Genomic DNA, 15,083 nt, shown 5'->3' on the forward strand with positions numbered 1-15,083 from the left:
ACACACACATACACACACACACACACACACACACACAGAGAGAGAGAGAGAGAGAGAGAGAGAGAGAGAGAGAGAGAGAGAGGTCTAATGGGATGTAAGCTGAACCCCAACAACTGAATAAACCTATACTTGAAAATGATCACGTTGTACCATCTTCTGAACTGTCCTCAGTGGGTCCTGTTGTGCAAAACCCTTGAGGAGTTTTGCTCTTGCCTTTAATGACATTGCTATGTTATATACATGTATATTTCTCTTTCTCCCTCTTATACCTTCTACAGAGAATCACGCTGGTCAATAACCAAACATGTCCATATCGCAGAGAGCCTAATTTTTAGATTTCTTTTCTGTTAAGGATGGAATTGGAGCACTTGGCAGGGTGGGGCTCCGGAAATGGTTTTTCTCTGTAGCCTAGTTTTACAGACTAAATAGTCTACCCATCATCCAATCTCCTATAATAGACATCGCCCACCATGAAGGAGGTACAGCTTGAGGTGTGTGGGGGAGGGGAGAGCAAGCTCTGCTGTCATATCACAGAACACCAGAGACATATGGTCATAATTAGAGCTCAAAGGGAGCAGACCGGCTCTATGGCAGGAAAGACACAGCACAGAATCACTGATGTCACCAGCGTCACCCAGTTCTGTAGCTATTCTTTGGGAATGGGAAAATAGATCTGAGAACTAGCATTGATTTATTTGGGGAGAGGGTTGTGACAGGTTTCAATATGGACCCCAGGCTAGCCTTGGGCTGTTGGTCTTCCTACATCAGCCTCTTCAGCCCTAGGGTTACAGGCATGCTCTACTATGCCTAGCTGGTATGTTTATTACTACAGGGTTTGAAAGTTTTGCAGATTTTTAATTAAAAACGCTCCTTTACATGTGTGCATTTTATGTGTCTGAGTATGTTGCATGGACATATGTATGTGTACCATATGCACATATGTATGTGTACCATGTGCTCGTATGTATGTGTACCATGTGCATGCCTACGGATGGCTGAAAGTCATCATGGAGTTGTTAAGAACTGAACCCAGGCTTCTGCACCATCAGCGAGTTCTCTTTACCTCTGAAGAATCTCTCTAACCCCCTTTCCTTCAGTTTCTGTTGATGGTCTTTCTAGTGTGCAAGGTATCTGTAGTTCTTTAAGAATTATTTTTAAAACAATTTTTAAAAATTGAACGTGTATAGGTGTTTTATCTGCATGTCTGTGTGTATATCACATGTCTGCCCACAGTGGTCAGAAGAGGGTATTGGTCCCCTGGAACTGGAGCTATGAATAGTTGCGAACTACCATGTCAATAATGGTAACCAAACCTGCATTCTCTGTAAGAGCAGCAAGCATCCTAAACCTCCGAGTTATCCCTCCAGTCCCTTAACATTTCTAACATTATTATATAAAAAAGTCCACTTCTAATAAGCATTAAATCCCTAGTTATATATGTTGATTGGTAACAAATTTATTGCTAGTGATAATGCAAATGTTGCAACCTATATATCAACTTGTTCAAGATTAAGTCAGGCATCCCTCTGCAGGGTGTGTTGACATCAAACAGAAGCATCTCTGCAGATGAGCTGTTTCTGCTAATATGATACTTTCAATGGAATGATAAAAAGCCCATGACAACTGAAATCAATTTTCTCCTCTCAGGTGCCAAAGAAAAGAGATTCATATTGCAAGAAGCGTGACTCTGTCTGGACACTTTTCTAAAAATGGCTTGCTATCAATCGTGTTCAAAATTATCTTTCCTCCAACATAAGGAAAACCTCACAGGAAGAAATCTCAGAGGGGGCATTTCATTATCTTAGAGCTGATCTGTCCCTTGACAAGTTGTTTTATTTCAATTTCTAGTGAAAATCTTCTCTTGTCATTAATGACTGGTCCAAATCCCATGGTTGTTACACATGAAAGTTTTCTGTACTGTGGTGGAAATGTGTGTGTGTGTGTGTGTGTGTGTGTGTGTGTGTGCGCGCGCGCGCGCGTGCGTGCGTGTGCATGCTCACACCTAGAAGGTGTGGGAGAGTGATCTTTCTATACCCTTGCTTTGTGTTAGCATGTAAACTATGTCTGGGTTCCATTGGTCAGAGTTAAGTGGCAGGTTTGATTCGCAAGAGGTCTTAAGACAACTGGTCAAGGGCTCAGGACATTCCTTCGGCAAGTGCCAACACGGGACACTCACAGCAGAGCCAAAATTGGGCCCCAGATACTCCCTTATCAGGTCGTTCTGGGCTTGGATCTAGGCAAGATTTATGGAAGTTTGGTTGACATAAGCTTCCCTTTTTGTCTTTCCTTGCAATTCTGTGTATTTCCAAGGATGCTTGGCTAAATCCTTTTCTGAGAAATCAGTCAAATACTAAGGGCAGGACTTAGAACAAGGAACACAAAATTGTCTTTGCCACTTCAACTTGCTTAAGAGCTGTCGCTCTGATATGAGTGTCTGTAACAGAAATGCTGTGGGCTAACATTTAGTGAGCCATCCCAGAAGAGTCCCCCATGCTAATTGCTTGTATGATTCCACATGGTCTTCAAACAGGTGTTATTTTCCCACTTTACTGAAGAGCAGCTCAGGGCTTTGGTGCTGCCTGTGGCCGATCAAGAACTCATGGTGACATCAGAACTTGAACCTTTGCAGATGGATCTACTGCCTGTCTTTGTAAGCATAAGACCATATTAAAAGAAGAACAGAAGACATGGCTGTCCAGTGATGACTCTAGATGTGTCCCTTCCAACAGCTGCTGCTTCATGATCTGTCAGCTTCTATGTTTTATTACAGATTTAGTTTATTTTAAAAGTATGTGTATGTGGAGGAGGGGTGGGGGTTTGTTATACAGCATTGGATCCCCTGGAGCTGGAGTTACAAGTAGTGGTGAGCCACTCAACATGGTTGTTAGGAATCACACTTGGGTCCTCTGGAAGAGACATATAAGCTGCTAGCCACTAAGCCTGTCAGCTCTTCTTAAGTACAACTCTCCCCATCTCTGCTACATAACATACTTAAATTGTCCCATTCCAGAAACTGAGACTTATCCCATATGAAATATTTTAACTACAATTTTCACAAATTATTTAACGGCTCAATGAAAATTAGTACAGTAACCATACTGAAAATAATTGTCATCTTTATTTATGACCCTGGCGTGACTACTTCCTCATCTGTGTTATGTTATCAGGCCTGTCATTTAAGCTTGGTAACTCTGATTTCCTTCTATGAAGAATCTTATCATCTAGCTTCCCTGGTTTATAGGTAAAATGCATAACAGGTTCACAGTAAGGCTCAACACGAGAATGTTCGTTGTGGTGTCTCACAAATGCATGTAAGCAGGAGTATTACCATTATTTTATCCATTCACTCATTGTTTTTGTGTCTGAGACTGGCTCTCATGTAGCCCAGGGTGGTTCCAGACTTGCTAGGTAGCTGAGGATGGCTTTGAACTCCTGATTCTCCTGCCTCTACTTCCCAAATGCTGGGATTAGAGACGTGTGCTAGCATGCTGTTACTATTAATGGCACTGAAATCCACAGTCTGATGAGTGTTCAGTTTATTCTAATCCATTTAAATTACACTAGACCCCCCAAGATTCATAAAAGATAGAATCCTCTTATATGAGGAAATGGAAATGAACAGCACACTTATCCTTGACATCAAGAAGTCCCGAGTGCTACAATGGGGTAATACTTGAGAAGGGTCAGAACCCAATGGCCTTCCACTTTACCTCAATACTTCCCTCAATCTCTCTGCCTAGTCTGCTTTCCAAGTGTCCCTTGGATTGCAGTGTCACCAGTACATGTCTGCAGATGACTGGCTCACTCACCTTTTTGACTTCATACTTAATGGCGAGTTTGACACGACTCAGCGATGCTTTGTGACCGTGTCTTTCCAGGGGCTCAGCTGATTCCAGATCTCCATTCAGAATGGCTTCTACCTCCTCCGAGTCCCGACACAGGTCCAGCACACCCACTACGAAGTCTTTGCATTGCATGGAGAGTTTCCTGTAGTCATTCTAGAAGAAGAGGTTTGGTGTTTAATGCCAAGAATTTCTCTCATTCAGCGGCAAGTGCCTGGGGACAGGAGGTGTGGATAAAGGTGTCCCTGCCTCTGGGCAGGAAGATGCAGCCCCTTCCTGGATACAAGGCTAGTTAGAGCAGATACATATGGCTTCTCCTGTCCTCACTAAGTTTCCTTGAAGCTCTGAAAATTATATGGACCCGATCTCACTTAAATGTGGAATCTTAACGAGTCAAATCCTTAGAAGTGCAGAATGGAAATGTGCTCAGCCAGAGGCCAGGAGGCAGAGAGAACTGGTCAAAGGGACAATATGTTAATTTCCTATCCAGCATTGTATACTTGTATCAGCATGCCATATGGTATACCATATCCCATAACATGTTTAATTATTATTTATCAATTTCAAATTCTCACTGTATAACTTAGATTGTTCTGGGACTCACTATGAAGCCACAGCTGGCCTTAAATTAGAATCCTCCAGCTTCCACCTACCTAGTACTGACATCAGTTATATACCATCACACCATCTTATAAAAACAAACAAACAAACAACAACAACAACAACAACAAAAAAACACTCCAAAAAAGCCAGGCATGACAGCTCATAAAACGAGGACTACTATGAGTCTGAGGTCTGCATGGGCTACTGTTTAAAACCCTGTCCAAACAAACAAGCAAGCAAACAAACAAACAAACATTAGCTCTAACAAAAATGCAGTACATATACCAATCACTGGTTTATAGTAACAAACAATTGAAGTATAGTTGAACATCTTAACACCACAAGTGCTCCTGCTGCCTGGACATCTGCAGAATTGCCAGCATCCAGCATCTCAGCATCTCAGTCCTAGAGACCACAGAAGGTGATGCTCACAGGACACTGGGGCTTTCTCTCAAGGCTCTGCAAGTTTGTGATCACTGGGATTCTCATTCTCTCTCTCTCTCTCTCTCTCTCTCTCTCTCTCTCTCTCTCTCTCTTGCCTTTTCTCCCTATTTCCTTTCTCTTTTGTAAAGGCAATTAATGAGACCCAAGAAGGATCCCTGTTTTATATAAAATTTTGTTTTGGGGGAACCTCTAGAAAGTCCCAGATACCAGGGATGTGAGAGGCTCCCAGGACCCAGTGGGGACGACCTTAGCTGAAATGCCCAACAGTGAGGAGATGGAACCTAAACAGACCACCTCCAGTAGATAGATATAGCCCCCAGCTGAGGCATGGGACCACCTACCCATCTTCAAAATTCCTGACCCAGAATTGTTCCTGTCTAGAGGAAATATAGCGACAAATATGAAGCAAAGACTGAAGGAAAGGCCACCCAGTGACCTGCCCAACTTGGAATCCATCCCATGAACAGGCACCAAACCCTGACACTATTGTTGATGCCATGTTGTGCTTGCAGACAGGAACATGCATGGCTGTCCTCTGAGAGGCTCTACCAGCAGCTGGCTGAGGCAGATGCAGATACTTACAGCCAACCACTGAACTGAGGTCAGGGACTCCTATGGAAGAGTTAGAGGATGGACTGAAGGAGCTGAAATCCCATAGGAAGAACAACCATATCAGTTAACCCAGACCCCTCAGAGCTCCCAGGCTAAGCCACCAACCAAAGAGCATACATGAGCTGGTCTGTGACCCCCACTACATATGTAGCAGAGGACTGTCTTGTCTGGCCTTAGTGGGAAAGGATGTGCTTAATCCTGTAGAAACTTGTTGCCCCAGGGAAGGGAGATGCTAGAGGGATGAGGTGGGAGTGGGTGGGTGAGGAGCACCCTCTCAGAAGCAAAGGGGGAGGGGGATCAAGAACTCGTGGAGGGGGGACCAGGAAGGGGGTAACACTTGGAATGTAAATAAATAAAATACTTAACAAAAAAACAAATACAAAATATTGTTTTATGAACAAAAGTTTGTTTTATGAAGAAAAAAAGAGAGACTGGCTAAGTGCCAATGCTAAACACCAAAGTCAAAACAAATTTTATCTCTATGTACAAAAGTAGCTACTTTGAAGCTAACGCAGGGCCACTTCTATAATGGAAACTTTCTGAAGCAGCAGGTTGATGCAGAAAAGCAACCATATATGCAATCCTGTCCAGTTTCTTATCTGTGGCCTTTTGGGCAACATTTCTTCTCAAACACAGATCTAATCCCAGCCGCATCCGTGGTACCAAGAACCTGCTTGAAACGCAGTTCGGAGGCCCTGCCCTGAAGTAGAAACTAAGGAAACCCAGCAATTCCATAGGAGTCAGAATTTGGGAATGACTGACAGCTGAAGAGGAGGCTGCGGCTGGTCCCAGCAGAGAGACATCTTTCTGGTTTGGCTGAAGGGCATGTTATCTTTCCTTGCAGAAATGGAAGCAAAGAAATGGCTGATTATATGGAATTGGATTCTCCAGGGTTACAGACTATCAATACCTGAGAGAAACATTTCCAGGCCACTGGAACTAACACTTGGCTAAAAATAATCTGTGAATCTTTAATTCCATTTGCATATTTATTTGGTGTGATGGATGGTTGGTTGGCTGCCTCCCTGTTACCTTCTGAATAGGGCTCTATTTTTAGCCCATTGGATTCAGTTAAGGTTCCACTGACCATCTCCTGGAGAAGTGCCTCTCTTTTGAAAACCCCATTTCTACCTTGGTGACTTTGATTAAAAATTTTGCCTATAGAGAAAGTTAAATCAGACACCCTATAATTCCAGCATTCAAGAAGCTGAGGCAGGAGGATGGCAACTTGGAAGCTAGTCTGGGCTATATAACCAGACCCTGTCTGAAAAAAAATTAGAGTTAGTCAAATAACTTAATTGATTCACTTGATGAAAATAGAATTCCTTATATTGACGTTTTTTGAGATACTGTGTCTTGATAACCAAGTGATACCTTACACAGCAGAATTTCTAGGTTTCAAAAGAAATATTATACTTAAATGCACTGTTTCCTAACCTCTGGGTGGCAACCTCTTTGAGACTGCATATCAAATATCCTGCATATCGAATATTTACATTATGATCATAACAGTAGCAAAATTATAGTTATGAAGTAGGAATGAAATAATTTTATGTTTGGGGTCATTTCAACATGAGGGATTGTATTAAAGGGTTGCTGCATTAGAAAGGTTGAGAACCACTGCTTTAAAGGAAGATATGAGGAATTCCAACTTTCTTCCCTTAAATACTTTGATTTTGGTAGGCAAAAAAAACATACCACCAACTAAAATAAACAACAAGAAGAGAGAGACCATTTAAAAGCTACACAGACTGGAATAGTTTCCACTTCAGATATCAGTAATTTAGACAAAGGACATAGCAGTTAATCCTTATTCCCTCATAAGGGAACAGATAAAACAAGTAAGACCTCAGCCTCCATTCAAGCTGATACCATGCTCCTGATAATATTAATAAAATGCGCAGTCTCTGGTTTCTATGCGGGGTGGGTGTCAGCTAAACATCCACCAGAGAGCTAATGCAATATTTCATTACAGCTTTCAGAAGTATTAAACCCATGATGTTTCCATATAAAGCTCCTTTCTTAATCCAGTCTTGCGGATGGAATTTCCATGGCTCCCACTTTGAGGCTCAGGGGATCCTCTTCCCTCCGGCTCCTCAGCGGCTGGACTAAAGGCATGCACCACTTCACCTGGCTGAGGGTGGCTTCCTCACCTCAGTCACAGCTTTTACATCTATCCAGAGTGCTCAGGAAAGGATGGAGACTCCTGGCCAGTGACACCCTTCCCTCTACTGCTGAAGTCGGTATTGTGTGCCAGGCCCACCCTGAGCTCCTCCCTGCCTCTCCTGGCTTCACGGGGCAGATCAAACAGAGAGCCAAGTTGCTCTCGATTTTGTGTTACCGAGTCTTCCTCATGGTGCTTTCCCAGTGCCAGGGCCCTCTTTACAGAGTTAGTGGGTGACCCGTGCAGAAACTCAAACTCCAAGGACCTGTGAAGCCTGAGGCAGAGCAATGAACTCCAGTTTCATCTCAGCCTCTCCACACTCCTTATCAGGTGTATGGTTTAATCTCCATTCTGACCCCTTTTTATATGAAAGAGAAACACATTCAATGCTAAGCAAACATGCAGCTCTAGGCCTCTTTTCTGACAGTCACTGGGAAAGCAGAATCTAACGACCAGGCATTCTGGGCTCAAGCAAGGGTCCTCTCACGTACCAACTGTGTAATCCTTTGGAATTTTCTCAACCTTCCCCACGAGGAGAATCCTCCATTCTCTTTGTCCTGGGAGGACCTAATTCTGAGAGCATGCTTAGTAGGCATTAGGAAGCATAGACATTCTTCGGTGTCAGAACGGATGTTATTTTTAACATAAAGCCCAAGATTGAGGCTGGAGAGATGGCTCAGTGGTTTAGAGCACTGGCTGTTCTTCCGGGGTCGGGGGTTGAGTTTGGTTTCTAGCACTTAAATCACAGATTATAATCATGCATAACTCCAGTTCCAGGGAACCCAACACCCTCCTCTGGCCTCCAAGGGTACGAGGCCAACATACGGTGCACATACATGCACACACAGGCGAAACACTTATACACATAAAGTAAAAATAAATACATCTTAAATAAATAAAACCTGGGACTGGAATCCAAGATGCTCAGATATAGTTTAGTCAGTGTGACCTTGGCCTCTGTGGTCCCACTTGTGAAAGGAGAGGTCTCTATGACTTGACGGTCTCCAGCATCGACTCCGGCTGTAAAAGCCTTTCTGACTTTGGGTCTTGTTGCTTTTCCTTTTTCTTTCTGGCTCTACTGTGACAGGAACTGAAACCGCTCTCTATTTTGAGAGGAAAACTGAGGCACAGGGAAGGTCAATAGTGCTTTGTTGTTTGTTTGTTTGTTTGTTTGCTTATTAACCACAAAAGTGTATCTATCATCAACTCAATTAGAACCTGGAAATTTCAATCTGTCTTCTTGTATCTTAATAAATGATAGGCTTCCTCACCTCTGATGGGTGGATGATCAAACCCTCATTTCTCAGAACAGCTGCAGACATCATTCGCACATCTGAATTGTTTCTCTAATAACATGTCACTGGGCTGTCCTTTATCAATTCATCTAAATCTATGACCCTGAGTGCTCAGCCTCCTGAGACAATGACCTTCACATGTTCTCTGTATGCCCCAAGGGTCTGTGGGAAGTGTGCAGAGGGTGAGGGACTATGCAATCCAGGTCATTGCTATTATGCTAGGAATAGGTGTCCGAGAGGGGAAAACATCCCCCGTGCATCTCCAGGGAGCAAGCAGTACAGCATCTGATTCTTATTTTCAGGCCAGGATTCTGAGCTGAAAATCCCTCTGGGAAAGACTATAGTGAACAGCACAGAACAGGGCAAATTAGGTTACCTGCTTCCCTCAGCAGTGAGCTTAGCTTGTCCCGTCCTGCTGGAGCTGGCTTTGACTGTCTAAAGCGCTGACAGAGAGACGGGAGTGTGGGATGAGAGGGCAAAGGAGAGATGGGCTAAGAAAGAACCAACAAGGGTAACCAAGGATGGGGTCGAAGGGCATGCAGTGAAGCAGAGTGGCTCTCCGTCTCCAGAGACGGACCGATGAGGAGCCGCCCTGCTCTGGCTCACAGAGGGTTCTGTGACTCTCAAGCTGAACCAGTGAACCTCCAAGAGACATGGTTTGTGCAGCTCCTTGGCTCCCGCACGCAACCTTGGGGCCCCCTGCTTTTTCGCTTTTGATACTTACCCACCTCTGGAGGGTTCTCAGAGCAAAGGAGATTCTAATCTAAGCATTACTAATACGGACTTAGCTGGCTTCAGGGGGAAACTATGAATAACAAATTCTCCTCTGTCGCTCCACCGAGGAGACTTCTCTGGGTGGAACTGCGAACATCACCATCTTTAGTAAATTATTAAAACATAATCTCAGACAATATTTCCTTTTATGGAGTTTCTCTTGCAGAGACTCAACATATATTAAACAAAGTACATAAAAAAAAACAGGTTTCTGTGATGTTTGAAGTGTCAAGTAAATTTAGAATTATGCTTGTATGACTATCTCAACAATAAAGAAATGATGTTTAAGAGTATTTTTTCCTAGGGTCTTTTCTGCTCTCTCTGATAAGATTGAAGTTTTAAATTTGCTCTACCTGTGCTCTGTCTAAAGGGTTTGAAGCCTGGTGTCCGGGTGTTCTCCGTAATCCACAGACTTGAGAAGTGGAGGAGTGTCAGGAGCTCAAGGTCAGCCTCAGCTACATAGCAAGTTCAAGGTTAGCTTGGGCTACATGAGACCCTGACTTTTCAAGTAGTACATAGTAGATATACATATAGGAATAAATATCAAGCAAGATCCATTTTATTCTTTGATCTTCCCACATTTCTCCATTTAAAAAAAAAAAAACCAAAATGGGTAGTTTTATATCAGAAAAAAAATCATGAATTGATTAGCAAGATTGTTACCCTGTGGACAGAGCTCCACCAAGACACAGTGAGGGCTGACAAACACTGAGGGAATTTGTTGTGGCTGGAAAGTGGGCAGACGAACTTGTGCCATTCTCTTGAAACCCTAGAGAAAATGGATTCTCCTTAGCTTGGATTATGTTGACAATTGTGCTTGAATAAAAAACCCCACTTAACTTTGAAAAACTATATTCAGACGTGGAAGAGAATGAATACTCTTTCTGATGTATTGCTCTATGCCGAAAAGGTTTATTGTTCATCTTGTCTGATGTCAAGGGGCTAGTGCTTGCTACCACCTCCTCATGTAGAAAACAGGAGAGCAGAAATCTGCTGGAGAGAGCGCGTGGAGCTTCACCTCAGCAGTCAAGTATCCCCTTTTCCTTAGCTTCAAGGGCTAGAGCCATTTAAAATGCACAGGAGGGGTGGCAACGGAATAAAATTTTAACATAGTCCATCACTAATAGAGAAAAGTAAAGTAATACTGATTGCAGAAACAAACGACATTAAAAGAGCCATTCAAGCAGAAAATCTCCCTGATGCACAGACGACATTTCTGTCCCTTGTGTTTGTGTGTTGACCCAATAGTCATAGCTCACCACTCTAAATATATGTTCACGGAATTCAAGATGAGACATTTGTCCCACTAATGAAGTGCCTTTAGCATTAACAACTTCATAGTTCCAATAGTATTCTACATTTGCTCTTTGAATGTTGGTTCTGATAGGGGCGCCCAGCCTTGACTTTGCCGAATGACACTGTCATTTACACATGTGTAGATTAAAAGTCACAGCTCTCCTGGGATACACCCATGAAGCGTGCATTGGGCATGGCTACATCTTAACATATGTAAAGGCTTGGGGCCATGAATAGGACTTTAAGGAAACTAACATCCCATCTGAGGAAAGAAAGAGGAGACCCACCTTGCAGAGATCTGGTGCAGCCTTTCGAGACACAAGGTTCAGAGTAAACAGTAAATCTGACCAGGCTACGTGATGCCACACCATGCAACAGAATAGAAAGAATCTAGGAAGGAGACAGGCTTGTCAACCCCTGCCTCCCTTTAGCAAAAGGGGACACTGAATTTCTGGCTTTTAATACTTATCCAGGACATAGAGTGGCCTACCAGTTGGTAAACTGCTCGCTAATGCTGTGTTGTATGTCTCCAGTGTGAGTCTAAGAGGAGAAAAACCAGTAGAGCAGTTCCTTTGAGTTTACAATGCACTGTGAAAAACATGCTTGCATATTATCTGTAATCCTGACCACTTGAGAGGCTGAAGCAGGAGGGGAGGGGGCCTGCTGTGAATTCCTGTCTATCAAGGGCTCTGCAGTATGAGGACACCCTAGGACCCTGTCTAAACCACAAAGAAGCTGGACATGGCAGCATGGTCTTGTAAACCCAGAATATTCGAGGTTGGAATAGGAGGATTGCTGTGAATTTGAGGCCAGCCTGAGCTATAAAGGGAGGATCTATTTGAAAACAAACAAACAAATCCCAGTAGATTAACAAGCACCGGGCAGAACCGACTCTGGCACAGCAGACACGGGCTTCCACAGGCCTACCTTGAACTCCTTCTCTATGTTGGCCAGCTTGGCCAGCTCATTGCTGAGCTCCAGCGCTGTGAGCACGGGATCCTCGCTGGACAGCGACAAGTATGCTGGGCTGGCCAGTCCCTTGTAGGCATTGATCCTAGACCTCGAGTGGCTGAAGGCGTCAAGCCTTTGCTTCTCAGCGCAGTCAGAGCAGCGACAGAAGTAGTCGTGTGGCCTCTCGATCCGTGCACCCTTGAGTAGCAGCAGGTGTACCACCTCGTACTTATGGCAGTGTGCAGCCAGGATGATGGGCGTGATGTCAGGCGAGAAGCGTGTGCCATCCTCGTCGTAAGCATAGAAGTCATCATCGCGCAGTTCTTGCTCGCAAGGGCTGAGGGTCAGGCGCCGGCTGGCTGCAAAGCCTGGGTGGCCCAGGATGGCCTCCACGATGCGCACATAACCCTTGCTGATGGCTAACAGTAGTGCATCACCGATCCGCGCCAGGTTCTCCTTCTTCAGCAGCAACTCCGTCACTTCCAGATGCTCATTGCCTACGGCCAGCTGCAGTGCGTTCTGGCCCATGTAGTCCACGCAGTTGACATTGAGCGTGCGAGACTCCTCCAGCATCTTGCGCACCACAGGGATGTTGCCGTACTCTGCAGCATCCAGGAAGCGCTCCTCCTCGGCTGTGAGGCTGGGTCCACGAGCACCGAACATGAAGGCCGGGCCACGCACTGCTTGGCGCCGGCCCTTGTCACGCATCCCCGCAGTGCGCCACCTGGATGGGCTGCCCTCCGACGACCTGATCAGTGGGGAGACAAAACAACGTGGGACTTTGAGGCCTATAGTTTTCTCCCCCAGCAGAACCAGCTGCAGACCTGAGGCCAGGTAAATTGCTAAGACCAATCACCACAATTATCCCTCTTCTAACACAGGCTGCCTGAGCCTCAGGGAAGAGCCCATGGCCCTTCCCAAATACAGATTCCATGCATTCTGCCTTCACTTAGAAAAATAACGAAATAATTTTCATGCACCTACCCCTCTCTGGTAAAAAAAAAACAACAAAACAAAACAAAAGAAAACAAAAGAAACCACCACCACATCCACTAATGGTACCCTTGATCCCCTGTAGCATCAGCCTTGTGTAGTCTAGTGACAGAGCACTTGGCCAGAGAATGTGTCAGGACCTGGATTCAACCTCTACTACCACAGCAAGTAAAACAATCCTGAAAATAGTGTCTAGTGAACGCGCAGCATCCAAGCTCCAGGCTGGTGTACTAAATAGAGGTTAATTTTTGCCAACCACCAGGATAGAAGTCTCAAGTTATTGCACATTAAATCCAGATTATACACATAGGCCGGTATTCAGGTTGAGTGCCACCTTGCAAGCCTTAGCTTTAAGTTTTCCTCTTAAGGGGACGCCTTCTCCCACCGAAGTTTTTATTTATTTATTTATTTATTTATTTATTTATACAGGATTCATCTTTGCAATAGCCCAGATAACAGTCGCCAAATATAAAATCCAAGCATTAATCTAGATTTACTTTAACGAGGACAACTCCTTTTATAATAAGGGTTGTTTACTTACTTAGATTACACATTTGCCGTTTGAACGGAAGGAAAGGACTTGACCCGGGTTAAGCATGATCACTAGTGCTACTATGTGAATGCAGCCACAGGCATGGCTCCTAGAGCTACAACACCGTGGCCTGAAATCCTACAAGCAGCTGCACCAGCTGAGACCCAACTGCAGCAAAGTCACGTCAGAAAAGGATGTGTGCAGCAACTTCAATCCACATCTTAATTTTAATAAGTCTGGGGAAATGAGAAGTTACAGCCCAGAGGGTTCTCAGCTCACTCCTGCTAAGCTGAGCACTCAGAAGGCCAAGACCATGTCTCCTCAAAAACAAAGCCAACCAAACAAACAAACAAAAACCGAAACAAACAAAACCACCACCAAACTACCACTAATAATAATAATAATAATAATAATAATAATAATAATAAATAATGCCAGGCTTGGTATCATTGGCCTCTCAGCTATTGGCAAATTCTAAAGCAGGAGGACTTGGAAGTTCAAGGCCAGTCAGGGTAGCTTTGCCTCAAAACTAAAACTGAAACAAGGTCCAAGGTCCAAAGATATAGAGGAGCTGTAAAGTGCTATCTAGCATGCATGCCGCCCTGGTTTCAACTCCCAGTGCTGCAAAAATAGTAAATAAAGTGAAAAGTTCCAGACATTGTATGAGTTTATAAATAAAGGCTTTTGCAAATATTCCGAGACTTTGAAAAACATTGCAAAATAAATTACATAATTTAAACATTGTGGTTATCTATAACAGCTCAATGATTGCTATGTTTTAGTGGCCAAATGTTGTACAAATATTATACAAATCTGTATCTTTAACTTTACCCAGTTCCGAGATTTTCTTTCTGATTCAAATGCTCAATAACTTTATTTTTAAAAAATAAACTGTAGATTTTTTTTTTGAGCTATATCAAAAGGTACCAGTTAAGCCTTTTTTCCACATTACTGACTTTTGAAGCAAATAAACCAAACTTAAAAGTGAATGGCTGGGAAATCAGTTGCTTTACATCTGTTTCAGAAGCATCCCCTGCCACTGAAAAATGCATTCACAGAGCCAGGGTTTGAAAATTCACTAGAGAGGACACCAGCCTCCCTGGGGGCCTGGCTAAATGAGGGAGCTTCCCCAGCAGAGGAAGTAGGGGTTCCAGCACCCAGCTCTTCTCAGCTCTGTAGGCTCCAGACCCAGAGAGCAACACAAGAGCCCTGGGCAGCTTCCCAGATGAGAGCAGGCAGTCCCTGCAAGCAGACCTGGGTCCGGTGGAGAGGAAAACCAGAGATGCCTGTGAAGATGTTAATGTATCCCAGCACAGATCACACTTCAGGGACATCCCACTTCAAGTGTCTGGCTGGTGTGGAAGGTCAACAATTGTACTTGAGAAAAAAAAAAAAAAAAGACAAGACAAGACAAGACAAGACAAGATAGTCTCAGCTGCAGTTTCCCGGAAGCTCTGGGACACAGGACTGAAGAACAGAGGAGGGGACCTCTGTCTCGCACTGGTATCCGGGGACCTCTGTCTCGCACTGGTATCCGGGGACCTCTGTCTCGCACTGGTATCCGGGGACCTCTGTCT

The 15,083-nt window shown here is 44.1% G+C and overlaps 1 protein-coding gene across 2 annotated transcripts in view; it reads right to left on the reverse strand.

Moving 5' to 3' along the window:
• The window catches only part of Trpc3 (transient receptor potential cation channel subfamily C member 3), a 72,708-nt gene that overhangs the window by 38,685 nt on the left and 18,940 nt on the right, over positions 1-15,083 (reverse strand). For both annotated transcript variants that reach the window (XM_021195443.1, XM_029537966.1), the window contains exons 2-3: positions 11,958-12,729; positions 3,810-3,998 (exon numbers count right to left, since the gene is read on the reverse strand). In XM_021195443.1, coding sequence (XP_021051102.1) covers positions 3,810-3,998; positions 11,958-12,729 — 961 coding nt within the window. The remainder of the gene's footprint in view (positions 1-3,809; positions 3,999-11,957; positions 12,730-15,083) is intronic.

Source organism: Mus pahari, chromosome 4, assembly GCF_900095145.1.
Source record: "Mus pahari chromosome 4, PAHARI_EIJ_v1.1, whole genome shotgun sequence".
NCBI classification, from domain to species: Eukaryota; Metazoa; Chordata; class Mammalia; order Rodentia; family Muridae; genus Mus; species Mus pahari.